The sequence below is a fragment of the Sapajus apella genome, unplaced genomic scaffold (assembly GCF_009761245.1).
Source record: "Sapajus apella isolate SASKATOON/1434 unplaced genomic scaffold, GSC_monkey_1.0 scaffold48, whole genome shotgun sequence".
Lineage (NCBI taxonomy): Eukaryota > Metazoa > Chordata > Mammalia > Primates > Cebidae > Sapajus > Sapajus apella.
The window spans coordinates 9,491,883-9,506,324 of NW_022436988.1; the positions used below are offsets into that span (position 1 = coordinate 9,491,883).

Here is a 14,442-nt window from a genome sequence, read left to right on the forward strand (position 1 = left end):
AAAAAAAAAAAAAAAAAGAATTTTTTGTTTGTTTTGTTTTGTTTTTTGAGACGGGAGTCTCACTCTGTCGCCAGGCTGGAGTGCAGTGGCGTGATCTTGGCTCACTGCAACCTCTGCCTCCCAGGTTCAAGCAATTCTCCTGCCTCAGTCTCCTGAGTAGCTGGGACTACAGCTGCGCACCACCAAGCCCAGCTAATTTTTGTATTTTTAGGAGAGACAGGGTTTCACTGTGTTAGCCAGAATGATCTTAATCTCTTGACCTCATGATCTCCCCGCCTCAGCCTCCCAAAGTGCTGGGACTACAGGTATGAGCCACCATACCTGGCCTGAATTTTTTTTTTCCTGAGACAGAGTCTTGCTCTGTCACCCAGGCTGAAGTGCAGTGGTGCAATCTTGGCTCACTGAAACCTCCACTTCCCAGGCTCAAGTGATTCTCCCACCTTAGCCTCCCAAGTAGCTAGGATTACAGGCACCTGTCACCATGCCTGTATATTTAGTAGAGACAGCCAATTTTTGTGCTTTTAGTAGAGACAGGGTTTCACCATGTTGGCCAGGCTGGTCTCCAACTTCTGACCTCAGGTGATCTGCCCTCGGCCTCCTAAATTGCTGGGATTACAGGCATGAGCTTGCTGAGGCCAAGGCAGGCAGATCACTTGAGGTCAGGAGTTCGAGACCAGCCTGGCCAACATGATGAAACCCATCTCCACTAATAATACAAAAATTAGGCCAGGCACAGTGGCTCACATCTGTAATCACTGCATTTTGGGAGGTTGAGGTGGGTAGATCACCTGAGGTCAGGATGAGACTGGCCTGGCCAACATTATGAAACCCCATCTCTATTAAAAATACAAAAAATTAATTGGGCATAGTGGTGCACGCCTGTAATCCCAGCAACTCAGGAAGCTGAGGCAGGGGAATCACTTGAACCCAGAAGGCGGAGGTTGCAGTGAGCCAGTATCATGCCACTGTACTCCAGCCTGGGTGACAGAGCGAGACTCCATCTCAAAAAGAAAAAGAAGATATACTCATGGTCAACAGGTATCTGAGAAGGTGTTCAGCATCGCTAAACATCAGAAAAATGAAATCAAAACCACAGTGAGATATCCCATGACACCTACAAGAATGGCTATCATCAAAATGTCAAGAGATAAGTGTTGGTGAGGGTGTGGGGAAAAGGGAACCTTTGCACACTGTTGGTGAGAATGTAAATCAGTACCGCCATTGTGGATAACAGTATGGAGGTTCCGAAGAAAATTAAAAATAGAACACCAGTGATCCAGCAATCCCACTACTGGGTGTTTATCCAAAGGAATTGAAACGAGGCTCTTGAAGATCTATCTACAGTCCCATGTTAATTCCAGCATCGTTCACAGCAGCCAAGATGTGGAAATAGCCTAAATGTCTGTGAACAGATGAATGAATGAAGAAAATGTGGTTTATACACAACGGAATACCATCCAGCCTTGAAGGGAATCCTGCTGCTGGCAACAGTGTGGGTGGACCTGCAGGATATTACACTAAAGGAAATGAACCAAGCACAGAGAGACAAATACTGCAATGACCTCACATATACGTGGAATCTCAAATAATCAAACTCATAGAAACAGGGTGGAATGGTGGTTGCTGGAGTGAGGGAAGTAGGGAGGCGGTCACAGCATACAGCACTTCAGGTGGGCAGGATGAATCCAGTCTGGATCTAATGTGCAGCATGGTGATGATAGTTAATGATACTATATTGTACATTTGAAATTTGCTCAGAAGGTTGTTACCACCAAAAGATGATGAACATGTTAATTAGTTTGATTGTGGTAATCACTTCATAATGCATATGTATATCAGAACACCGTGTCATATATCTTAAATCCATACAGATTTTTTTTTTTTTTTTGAGATGGAGTCTCCCTCTGCCACCCAGGCTGGAGTACAGTGGCATGATCTCCACTCAGTGCAACCTCTTCCTCCTGGGTTCAAGCCATTCTCCTGCCTCAGCCTCCCGAGTAGCTGGGATTACAGGTGCCCACCACCATGCCCGGCTATATACAGATTTTATTTGTCAGTTATACCTCAATAAAGCTGAAAAAGAAAAGAAAGGGCAGGGAATTGGACATGGCAAATGGCAGGTGGTGATTATAAGGGTGCACTCCCATGCCTCGCTTTGTCTACATAAGGCATTTATTCATCCAGCAGATATTTATTGAGCACAATGGGTGTGCCAGCCATGATTCTAGGTGTTTGGGTCCCAAGGGAGCCACATGACCCGAGATGCCTCCCCTCTGGGGCGTGCATTCTGGCAGACTCCTGGTTACCCATCAGAGCGCACTGCAGCTCAGCAGTGTGCCCCGGGGGGACCAGGATCTGGGCTCAGTCCATGTATGTCCTTTGCGCAAGTGTCATCCCTCTCACTGTTAATCATCAGCTAACAAGGTCTGCAGAATGCAGCACATGCAAACAAGGTGCACCTGCAGGGGTGCCTGGTTTATGAAGATAGCTGTCCCTGGGTCCTAGGCCCCGCCCACCCTCACCCAAGAGCAGGAGTGCAGACATTGGCCTTTCCTCTCCTCCACCTCTCCGGTGGACAGTTCCCACAGGCAGGGCAGAAATGCATTCCGAGATATGTTTCCTCTTTTCATGCCTTCTCCTGACCCCATTTTTTTATTTTAAGATGGAATCTTGCTCTTTCACCCAGGCTGCAGTGTGTTGGCACGATCTTGGCTCACTGATCTTGGCTCTGCCTCCCGGGTTCAAGTGATTCTCCCACCTCAGTCTCCCAAGTAGCTGAGATTACAGGCACCTGTCACCACGCCTGGCTAATTTTGGTATTTTTAGTAGAGACGGGGTTTCACCATGTTGGCCAGGCTGGTCTTGAACTCCTGACCTCAGGTGATCCACCTGCCTCGGCCTTCCAAAGTGCTGGGATTACAGGTGTGAACCACCACACCCAGCCTGACCTCACATTTTCTTCCAGTTGTCACCTGTTTCTTTGGCCCCTTTACAGAATTCCTCAAAAGAATCTTCCATACTCACCACCTTCAATTCCTCTGTTCTCATTCTCCCTTGAACCTGCTCCAAGTAGGTTCTTGTCCCCGCCACCCCACCAAAGCTCTTCCTGACAAAGTTGCCAATAATTCCCACGTTGCTGGTATCCAGTCAAACCTCAGGCTCATCCCGCCTGACTCAGCAGCTGTGTTTGACACGTGGATCCCTCCTCCTTCCTCTCAAAGTGCTTGCTTTCCTCAGCCCCCCTTCCTGGCTGTTCCTCCCCACCAACCACTGAATGCCGGAGGCCCCCAGGAATCAGTCCATGACCCTCTTCTCCATCTAAAAGAATCCATTCATTCTCCTGGTGTGCACTCATGGAAGAGCACCTGTGTACTGATAATGATGGACTTTTAGCGTCAGCCATGACCTTTCCAAATCCAACAGGAGCGTCATTTACCATGGTACCCCCATTACTCTGAAAGCACGAGTGAATGACTTCATAAATGACTGTCTCCACTCTCACTTATCTACCCATATAGGAAGAATCTGCTTTTTATTTTTATTTTATTTTATTTTTTTAGACGGAGTCTTGCTCTGTCACTCAGGCTGAGTGCAGTGGTGCAATCGTGGCTCACTGCAACCTCCACCTCCCAGGTTCAAGCAATCCTCCTGCCTCAGCCTCCCAAGTAGCTGGGGCTGTAAGGCACACGCCATCACTCCTGGCTAATTTTTTTTTTATTTTCAGTAGAGATGGAGATCTTGTCATGTTGCCCAGGCCGGTCTCAAACTCATGGGCTCGGAGAGTCTCCTGCCTTGGCCTCCCAAAGTGCTAGGATTACAGGCATAAGCCACTGCGCCCAGCAGAATCTGTTTTTGAAAAAGGGGAGAGGGCCAGGTGCAGTGGCTCACACCTGTAATCCCAGCACTTCGGGAAGCCAAGGCAGGAGAATCACCTGAGCCCATGAGTTCAAGATCAGCCTGGCCAACATGCCAAGACCCTCATCTCTACAAAAAAAAAAAAAAAATAGCTGTTGTGGTAGCAGTTGTGTGTAGTCAGAGCTACCTGGGGGTCTGAGGCAGGAGGATTGCTTGAACCTGAAAGTCATGGTTACAGTGAGCTGAGATCATGCCACTGCACTCCAGTTTGGGTGAAAAGTGAGACCCTGTCTCAAAATAAAATAAAAGTAAATAAAATAAAAAGGGGGAGAGGGCCAGACACAGTGGCTCATGCCTGTAATCTCAGCAGTTTGAGAAGCGAAGGTGGTTGGATGGCTTGAGCCCAGGAGTTTGAGACCAGCCTGGGAAACATGGCAAGACCCCGTCTCTACAACAAATGGAAAACTTAGCTGAGTGTGGTGGTGCACACCAGTAGTCCTAGCTACTCAGGAGGCTGAGGTGGGAGGCTGGCTTGCACCCAGGAGGTGGAGGCTGCAGTGAGCTGTGATCGTGCCACTGCACTCCAGCCTGGGCAACAGAATGAGACCTGTCTCCAATAAATAAATAATGGGGAGGGGGATTGGAGAACAGCAAGGATTTCCTAGTAACAAGGTGTCCTAACTGCCACTCACACATGCCAGTGGGGACTCTCTTATTAGCTCTTTCTCATTTTATGGGCTTCCTCCAAGGAAACGAGAAATTGAAAAGCCAGTAACATGCAGAAATCTCATCAGCCAGCAGGGGGCGCCAAATGACCTCCAATTCTGCACGTGGGCCAGGCCGGCTGGCCAATCTGGCTAGCCTCAGTCCTGGAACTAGCATAAGAATCTTCCATATTTCGCTGAGAAGTGTTAACACCCACTGCATAGGAGGTGACTGAAAACACCATAGAGCGTCAGCTGTGTTCCCGGCCTAAAACCTGCAGCCACGAGGAGCCTAAGGAAATTGGCCAAGTACCTGGGTGAATCCTTAGAGCCTGCACCCCTCACGTTGACCCCAGGAAGTGCGTGTCCTTAACCTCACTGAATGTGCAGCAAAACTGCAGCTCCCAGAAGTCACCTGGCCAGTCCCACTGCTGTACACGGTGCAGCTGGGATTCAGCCCCCTGCTCCTGCCATCTTGGCCTAGGCCTTCCTCTGAGCCAGCCTCATTCCTGTTAACCAGTAGCTGCTAATGCAGCAGGCCTGGGGTGGCCCTGAGACCCTGCATCCCTCACCAGCCCCAGGTGACGTGAGGTCACCACCGCGTGTGTCACACTCTGTCTGGGTAGACTCTACACTGCCTCATCTCCCCAGCTCAGCTTCCCATAGGATGGATTTGCTTTATTCCTCTGGGAACCATAGTGAGCACTGATATGCCAGTGCTTTGCTAAATCCTCCAGGCAGGACGGGAAACAAAGACACCTGGGGCCATGCCCTGGAATTTTCTGTTCTGCGGAGACCAGCGTCTTGGCAGTGAAAAGGAAAGCCCCAGAAAGGTTTTTGAAACGGTTCTTGGCCGGGCGTGGTGGCTCACCCCTGTAATCCCAGCACTTTGGGAGGCAAGGCAGGTGGATCGCCTGAGCTCAAGAGTTTGGGACCAGCTTGACCAATATGGTGAAACCCCATCTCTAATAAAAATTTTTTAAAAAATTTAGCAGGGCATAGTGGCGGGCACCTGTAGTCCCAGCTACTCGGGAGGTTGAGACAGGAGAATCACTTCGACCCAGGAGGCGGAGGTTGCAGTGAGCTGAGATCGCACCGCTGCACTCTTGCCTGGGCACTGTCGTCTGAACGAGAGGTCCATCTTAAAAGAAAAGAATAAAAAAACAGTTCTTAAAGACTTTTTTTTTTGAGATGGAGTTTTGCTCTGTCACCCAGACTGGAACACAGTGGCACAATCTTGGCTCACTGCAACCTTCACCTCCCAATTTCAAGTGATTCTCCTGCCTCAGCCTCCCAAGTAGCTGGGATGACAGGCGCCCGCCACCATTCCCAGCTAACATTTTTGTATTTTTAGTAGAGACAGGGTTTCACCATATTGGCCAGGCTGGTCATGAACTCCTGACCTTGTGATCCGCCCTCCTCAGCATCCCAAAGTGCTGGGATTACAGACGTGAGCCACCATACCCAGCTGGCCAGGCTGGTCTTAAACTCTTGACCTCAAGTGATCCGCCTGCCTCAACCTCCCAAAGTGCTAGGATTACAGGTGTGAGCCACCGCGCCCAGCCTCTTAAAGATTTCTCTACCGTTTTCTAGGTGACTCACAGCAATGAAGGTGTCTCTTAGACTCCAAGTCAGCAGGGGCAGGAGGGACACTCAGTGCCCCTGTTTCCCTCATTCCTACGGTCTTCTGTCCCCACAGATTTATTTCTGGGAAGCCCAGCGGCAGAACCTCACGGAGCGGGTGAAGACACTTTTCCTGGCTGAGAACAGTGTGAAGCTCAAGAACTTGACCGGCTATACTGCCTACATGGTCAGCGTGGCTGCCTTTAACGCCGCTGGGGATGGGCCTCGGAGCACCCCCACCCAAGGCCAGACCCAGCAAGCAGGTGGGAGAGGGGGCCCCAAGGAGGGGTGGGTCGGCCATGGCTGGGGGCGTGGGGAAGGGGTTTGCAAGAGAGCCCACCCATCATCTGGGCTCTTGGGAGGTGTGGACACAGCTGCCTTATCCTATCCCCCTGAGGATCTGGGCGTGGTGCCCAGGTGCCTGGAGACACCCTCCCGAGTGGGAGAGCCCATGCTCAGAAAAAAGAAACTGTCCCCATAAGCCCTGAGAAAGCCCACATCTCATGCCTGTCCTCCCCACCCTTCACCCTGCCTGGCAGATGGACATCAGTACCCTAGCCCCTCCCAGCCAGCCTACTTCCGCTCCCTGCCTTCTTCCCACCTGCCTTTCCTCTGGCTTTGTTCATTCCACAAATACTGAGTGTCTTTTATGAGCCCACTCCATGCTAGATGCCACGGACACAATGGTGAGACCAACAAGCCAACAAGGTCCCTGCCCCAGTGCAGGGGACAGGTCATAAGCAAGTTGATCTAAATACAGACAGGGGTCAGGACAGGCGATCTAAGGGTGAAGGAGTGGGTGGGTGGGTGGCTCTGGTTAGGTTCACCCACAAAAGCCTCCCTGAAAAGGTAAGATTTGAATGAGAAGAGGCCAGCAGGGACCGGGCACGGTGGCTCACTCCTATAATCCCAGCACTTTGGGAGGCCAAGGCGAGTGGATCGCCTGAGGTCAGGAGTTCGAGACTAGCCTGGCCAACATGGTGAAACCCCGTCTCTATTAAAAATACAAAAAATTAGCAAGGCGTGGTGGTGGGTGCCTGTAATCCCAGCTACTCTGGAGGCTGAGGCAGGAGAATCACTTGAACCCAGAAGACGGAGGTTGCAGTGAGCTGAGATCGCACCACTGTACTCCAGCCTGGTAACAAAGCGAGACTCTGTCTCAAAAAAAAAAAAAAAAGAAGAGAGAAGAGGCCAGCCATGGGTTGTCAGGAGGTGGCAGAACGTGTTGGGGGTTCCAGACAAAGGGAGCAGCAGGTGCTAAGGCCTGGTGGCTGGAGAGGAACCAGGGAACATAGAGAAAACCAGGTGGCTTGCAAGAAAATGGGGTGGGAGCTTGGGCTGGGGGATTGGGATTGGGGTTAACTATAATAAGAACAATGGGCCAAGAGTGGTGGCTCACACCTGTAATCCCAGCACTTTGGGAGACTGAGGTGGGCAAATCATTTGAGGTCAGGAGTTCGAGACCAGCCTGGCCAACGTGGCAAAACTCGGTTTCTACTAAAATATAAAAATTAGCCGGGTGTGGTGGTGTATGGCTGTCATCCCAGCTACTCAGGAGGCTGAGGAAAGAGAATAGCTTGAACCCAGGAGGTGTGGGTTGCAGTGAGCTGAGATTGCGCCACTGCACTCCAGCCTTGGTGACAGAACAAGAATCTGACTAAGCAAATAAAAAATAAAACACAATGGGAAGCCATGGGAGAGCTTGAGCAGTTGAGCAACAGGGTCTGGTTTATATTTTGAGAAAGGTGCTCTGGCTGCTGGCGGGAGGTGGCCTGGCAGAGCGGAGAGCGGAGAGACGGGGAGGGGAGATCAGGAGGCTGAAGGGTGGCGAGTGCAGAGGAGAGGGCGCTGGTGAGAATCCATCTGCCCCTGTGCAGAGCGAGCCTGGCAGTGTGTGTCCCGCGCTCCACTCAGGCACTGTCGCACTTGAGCCTCCCAGAAGCCCTGGGGATGGTGGGGGCGGGTGGAACCCTCATTTCCCGATGAGCCAGGGTCGCCCAGGAAGGTATGCTACGTGTCCAGGGTCGCCCAGCCGGTCACTGGGGGAGCAGGGGCTGGAACCCAGGATTTCTGGGAACCAAGCGTTCAATCCCGGTGGACTGGAATACTGGCCCTTTGGTCCCGGCCTCCTCTAAGTGTCTTGTTCAACCTGCTGCTTCCTATGCTGTTGGTGACGTGTGGCTTTTAAAGAGCTGCAGAGGGACCAGGCATGGTGGCTCACGCCTTTGGGAGCCACCAAATCCCAGCACTTTGGGAGGCCAAGGCAGGCAGATCACAAAATCAGGAGTTCGAGACCAGCCTGGCCAATATGGTGAAACCCCGTCTCTACTAAAAATACAAAAATTAGCTGGGCGTGGTGGTGCACGCCTGTAATCCCAGCAACTCATGAGGCTGAGGCAGGAGAATTGCTTGAACCCGGGAGGCGGAGGTTTCGGTGAGCTGTGATCGCACCACTGCACACCAGCCTAGGCGACAGAGCACGACTCCATCTATAAACAAAAAAAGCTGCAGAGGGTACACCTGTGGAGTCAGTTCCTCATTACGACCCTCTTCGGGGACAAGCCCTGGCTCCAAGGGAAGCCTTTCCCTCCACTGTCCCCAGGTTCTGGCCGGGGCCAGGCTGACCATGAGCCGCTGAATGTGCAAGTCTCTCCGTCCGCCCCTGCCTGTCCGGGCCACTCTCTTGTCAGTGTCATCTGCCGGATGTGAGCCCCAGGGAACCCGAGGCTTCCGTCACTGCAGCAACAGGACAACTTGTTCTGTCCCACGTCCCGAAGCAGAGGGGAGGCAGGAAGGGCCCCTGAGCTCACCTCCCTCCTTCAAAGACACTCGCTGACTCTGCCTCCTGGGGCTGCGGCCGGAAGCGGGTCCGGATTAGCGCTGGCTTGGTGGGGAAGCAGCTCAAGGCAATAATAGCCTGGTCCTCCTTCCAGGCCAGCTGGGGACGCCGCAGATTGGGGCGCTTCCTGCCCTTCCTCTGTCCTCCCCCTCGGAGGAGCCCCCGCCGCTGTGTTTTCAGGGTCACTGCAGGGATCTCAGTCCAAGGAAACGTTTCTCCCAGAGGGTCTGACAGTCCTTGGCATGGCTCCTCCTGACTGCGTGGGGGCTCTGTAACAAGCCCTGGAGCCCCGGGAGGAGAGGAAGGCCACGGTCGTCTGCTGGGGTTCTGGCATCTTCTTTGTTTAGTGCCCACCAAATGTTCTGAGGCCTAGACACCCCCTACCTTCTCCTCCAGGGAAGCCAAAAGATGAGCCCCACAAAGCCAGGAAATGGCCTTGCCCCACGATGACCCTGGGGGTGTCACAGCTTGTCCCATGCTCATAGCCAGGGCTCAGAGCCACTTTGCAGGGAGAAGCCTGAATTCTGCAACTTGAGGGAAAAATACAGTTCTCTTTCTTCCCAGTTCTTAGGACTCTGATACTGGAAAGTTGAGAGAGGAGAGGAAGGGGCCCGGTGACCTCTCCTGCTCGCCCCTTCTGCCGAGCCCTGCTCGCTTTTTCCTCCAGGGCTCAGACCCAACACTCCCACTAGCTCCTTGAAGCTGAACCCAGGGCTTTGAACTTCCACAGAAGAAGGAAGCAAAAACCCTTTGCTGTCTCCTGCAGCCCCCAGCGCTCCCAGCTCGGTCCAGTTCAGCGAGCTGACCACAACCTCGGTGAACGTGTCCTGGGAAGCACCACAGTTCCCCAATGGCATCCTGGAGGGTTATCGGCTGGTGTACGAGCCCTGCAGCCCTGTGGATGGTGAGTGGACCTCCCAGCACCTCCCCAGCCCATTCACTTTGCAAGAGCTTGCTTGCATCTCGGTGCCCGTCACAGCCACTACATGTGAGTGAGAGAGTCAGTGAGAGTCTCTTCGTCTTATAAACACAGAAACTGAGTCCCAGACAAGGGAAAGGGCACTTCCAAGGTAAAATGACAGCAAGTGGAGGGCAGGGTGAGAAGAGAGCTCCAGGTCTCCGACTTCCAGGCAGAGAATTGTCAAGTATATTCTTCCTCCTTCCGCTGGAAACAGAGGAAAGGAAGGGAAACCTGAGAAGACAGGGTTCTATTGAGACCATAAAGAAGGGGGGCAGCCAGGGGTGGTGGCTCATGCCTGTAATCCCAGCACTTTGGGAGGCCGAAGTGGGAGGATCACTTGAGGTCAGGAGTTTGAGACCAGCCTGGCCAACATGGCAAAACCCCGTCTCTACTAAAAACAGAGTGGCAGATGCCTGGAGTCCCAGCTACTTGGGAGGCTGAGGCAGGAGAATTGCTTGAACCCAGGAGGCAAAGGTTGCAGTGAGCCGAGATTGTGCCACTTCACTCCAGCTTGGACGACAGAGCGAAAATCCATCTCAAAAAAAAAGAAAAGAAAAGAAAAAGGGAGCCCCAGAGGGTCCTACCTTTGCCCTTTCCCAAACCTTAGGTTTTTCAGTGTTACTGTGGGTTAGTCCTTTAGCTTTTGTGGGAGTCGGGAACCCCTTTGAGAATCTGATGAGAATGAAAGCTTCAGAGCCTCTCCCCAGAAAGATGCACAAGACCAGGGATGTCCCTGCACCCCCACTGCCATCTGTGGACCCCAGATCAAGAGCCCTGCTCTGCAAATGACCTCACTCTTGTCCTACGCTTGATCTTAGCCAAAGGGCCAAGAAGCAATGCTCTTGTTCTTAACCCTGTTCATCTGAGTGGTCTTCGACTCCTTCCTCTGGGCCCCAGCTGGGACTCTGCCCCTTTTCTGCGCTCCTGGGATGGACTGCGCAGCCTCTGACAATGGACATCTGGCACCTGCCAGCTCTCTACCCCCGGCAACATGCCAAGAAATCCTTGCCATTTTGTTACCAACAAGCATCCTACGAGGATGGGATTGAGGCAGGAAGGGGACTGCGCTCCTCCCTGCCTGGGGCTAGTTCCAGCCAGGTGCTGGGAGTGTGGCTGGCCTCTGGGGTTACCCCTCTCTCTCTCAACCCCCCCAACCACAGAGCCTGGCTAGAACAAGGGGTGGAGCCCTGGGAATGTTGCTGTGAGCAGCAGTTCTGGGTCAGCCGAGGGAACAATGGCCCTCAGTCTTCCCTGCCACCACCTAGATGCCAGCAGCTCCTTCTGCAAAGTGGAGCTGTGTTAGAACACCAAGGGGAAGCTGGGCCTCAGCAGGAGATCTGGTCAGGTACAGAACCAGGGCAGGGCAGAGGACAACAGTCCCCGGGGCAAGGTACAGGGGGCGGGGGGCCAGCACAAGACCTTTTTTTTTTTTTTTTGAGACAAGTCTCCCTGTGTTGCCCAGGCTGGAGTACAGCAGTGTGATCTCAGCTCATTACAACCTCCACCTCCTGGGTTCAAGCGATTTCCTGCCTCAGCCTCCCAAGTAGCTGGGAGCACAGGTGCGTGCCACCACACCCGGCTAATTTTTTTGTAATTTTAGTAGAGACGGGGTTTCACTGTGCTGGCCAGGAAGGTCTCAACCTCCTGACCTCATGATCTGCCCACCTCGGCCTCCCAAAGTGCTTGGATTATAGGTGTACGGCACTGTGCCCAGCCCACGAGCCCTTTTCACAGGGGCCTCAACCCGACCTGCCCAGGACCCTCTCAAGTTGATATATGTAAGCTGTTTCCCTTCCAGGTCCACTGTCCAGTGGGATCTGGACTGTGTGGCTCAACTCCCTGCCCCTACATGTTCCCATCTTCCCATCATACCTCAGTTAATAAGTTCAGCAAGACCAGGCCCCACCTGGCCAGCCCACTGTCCACACCGCAGTTCATCCTGGGTTCGCATCAGCAGCAAACCAGCCTCACAAGAACCCAGCAGCCCCCATGGTCCTGTAGGGAAAACCACGGCCCAGGTAGATGAGGGCTTTGTTCAGAATTGTCAAGGAGCAGGTAGCCAGAGTCTCTGTTCCTGGTCCTGGGGCCCATTTCATTCTTCCAGGAAGCCCCTCTGAGCCAACAGTGTTCCATCATTCAATAATCCACTTAATGGCAGGCACAGTGGCTCACACCTATAATCCCAGCACTTTGGGAGGCCGAGGCGGTAGATCACCTGAGGTCGGGAGTTTGAGACCAGCCCCGTCTCTACTAAAAATACAAAATTAGCTGGGCATGGTGGTGGGTGACTGTAATCCCAGCTACCCGGGAGGTTGAGGCAGGAGAATCACTTGAGCCCAGGAGGCGGAGGTTACAGTGAGCCAAGATCGCGCCATTGCACTCCAGCCAGGGCAATAAGAGAGAAACTCCGTCTCAAAATAATAATGATAATCCACTTAATGAATAAATATATCGGGCACCTCCATGCTCTGTTATTTCACTTAAACCTCATAACATCCCGCCTAAAATGCTTCAGACACCATCACCTGGTTAAGCCAGGTTAAGGGACATGTCAGGGCCAGCCATCACTGGGTCTGAGCCCAGCTCACTGGCTGCAAGGCCTGTCTCTCAGTGGTGACTGGTGTGCTTGATGGAGTTTGGAAATGACACTAGTCCGGCTCTCAGGCAGTCAGGAGTGTTTGGATTTGTGAAGCAGAGTGCAAACTTCTACCTCCTAAAAGCTAGCCCAAGCCTCCCCTCTAGCTGCTGGGATTTGGGGTGCTGAAACATCCTCACTTTTGCCCTAAAAAGCTTGGTGGACTGGGCACAGTGGTTCACACCTATAATCCCAGCACTTTGAGAGGCCAAGATGAGAGGATCACTTGAGGCCTGGAGTTCGGGAGCAGGCTGGGCAACATAATGAGACCCTGTCTCTGCAAAAGTTGAAAAATTAGCCGGGCATGCTGGTGTACACCTATGGCCTCAGCTACTTGGAAGGCTGAAAGTGGAAGGATGGCTTGAACCCCGGAGGTTGAGGCCACAGTGAGCCATGATTGTGCCAGTGCACTACAGCCTGGGCAACAGAGCAAGACCTTGTTTTTAAAAATATATAAAAATCATGGCAGATACAGGTGATGGAGGGCAATGGGACTTCCTGGCTGAACTGCAAAGGTGGAGCCGGCGTGGGGCTCAGGTGTAGGACCTGGTCAAAAGTATGTCCCCCAACTCTGCACTTTTGGTATTTTCATGGAAGCACTGCCTGAAAAAGTATATAATTCTAGTCCCATGGGATGCTGCATAGGGGAATAAAAATGGAGGTGAAACGGCTGGATGCGGTGGCTCACGCCCGTAATCCCAGCACTTTGGGAGTACAAGGCGGGCGGATCACGAGGTCAGGAGTTTGAGACCATCCTGGCCAACATGGTGAAACCCCTGGCCTACTGAAAATAGAAAAATTAGCTGGGAGTGGTGGCACGTGACTGTAATCCCAGCTACTCAAGAGGCCGAGGCAGGAGAATCACTTGAGCCCGGGAGGCGGAGGTTGCAGTGAGCTGAGATCGCACCACTGCCCTCCACCCTGGCAACAGAGCGAGATTCCATCTAAAAAAAACAAATGGAGGTGAAACGTATTTGGGGTCCAGAGATTACAGTAAACAGGATGGTGAGTGTTCTCTTTTCTTCAGAGCTGACGGACCCTGTGGCTACTCAATAGACACAAGACAGTTGCAGCTTTCCACACTTAGTGAACGATGGGGCCCTTCTCCCTGAGAATAGCAGGCAGGACAGTGCTCTGAGAAACACAGCGTGGGCAATGTGGCTGTGTGGGCTGGGGGATGTTTTAGCCTGACCTCCAGGGGTGAGGTCTCTGCCCAGGCTCCCAGGACCCAAGGCACCACCGCTTCCCCTTCCCCTTCCCCTTCCCCGTGGCCTCTGGTGGGGCCTCAGTGGGCCCTGCGCCTGGTGGCCCCTGCAGTCCCCATGTGCTATGCCTCCCCTAGGAGTCAGCAAGATCGTGACAGTGGACGTGAAGGGGAACAGCCCCCTGTGGCTGAAGGTGAAGGACCTGGCAGAGGGGGTGACCTACCGGTTCCGCATCAGAGCCAAGACCTTCACCTATGGGCCGGAGATCGAAGCCAACGTCACCACAGGCCCCGGAGAAGGTAAGAGAGCAACGGGCCAGGCAACGGCCTCCACACAGCGGTTCAGCCCCCCAGTCAGAAGGGTCCCCAGTGTCAAGAGCTGTGCTGGACCCTGAAGACAGAGTGGAAGGCAGAGCTCACTCTTTCCCCTGGTGCCCAGTGACCCCTCCCTCCGCCCTCTCCTCCCGCGTTCCGCACTTTGGTTAAGGGCATCAGTGTCCTCGGTTCCTCAAACCACAAACCCTGGAGCAGCGGCCCCTCCTCCCCCACTTAGGCCCAGTACTCAGGCCTGGCCCCCCTCCCGCTTAGGCCCGACCCACAGGCCTGGCCCCTCCCCTCCCG

The 14,442-nt window shown here is 53.1% G+C and overlaps 1 protein-coding gene across 2 annotated transcripts in view; it reads left to right on the forward strand.

Annotated features, from left to right (window-relative positions):
• Positions 1-14,442, forward strand: part of SDK2 (sidekick cell adhesion molecule 2) — a 313,807-nt gene that overhangs the window by 276,826 nt on the left and 22,539 nt on the right. For both annotated transcript variants that reach the window (XM_032241841.1, XM_032241842.1), the window contains 3 exons: positions 6,259-6,445; positions 9,788-9,925; positions 13,960-14,121. In XM_032241841.1, the coding sequence (XP_032097732.1) occupies positions 6,259-6,445; positions 9,788-9,925; positions 13,960-14,121 (487 nt within the window). The remainder of the gene's footprint in view (positions 1-6,258; positions 6,446-9,787; positions 9,926-13,959; positions 14,122-14,442) is intronic.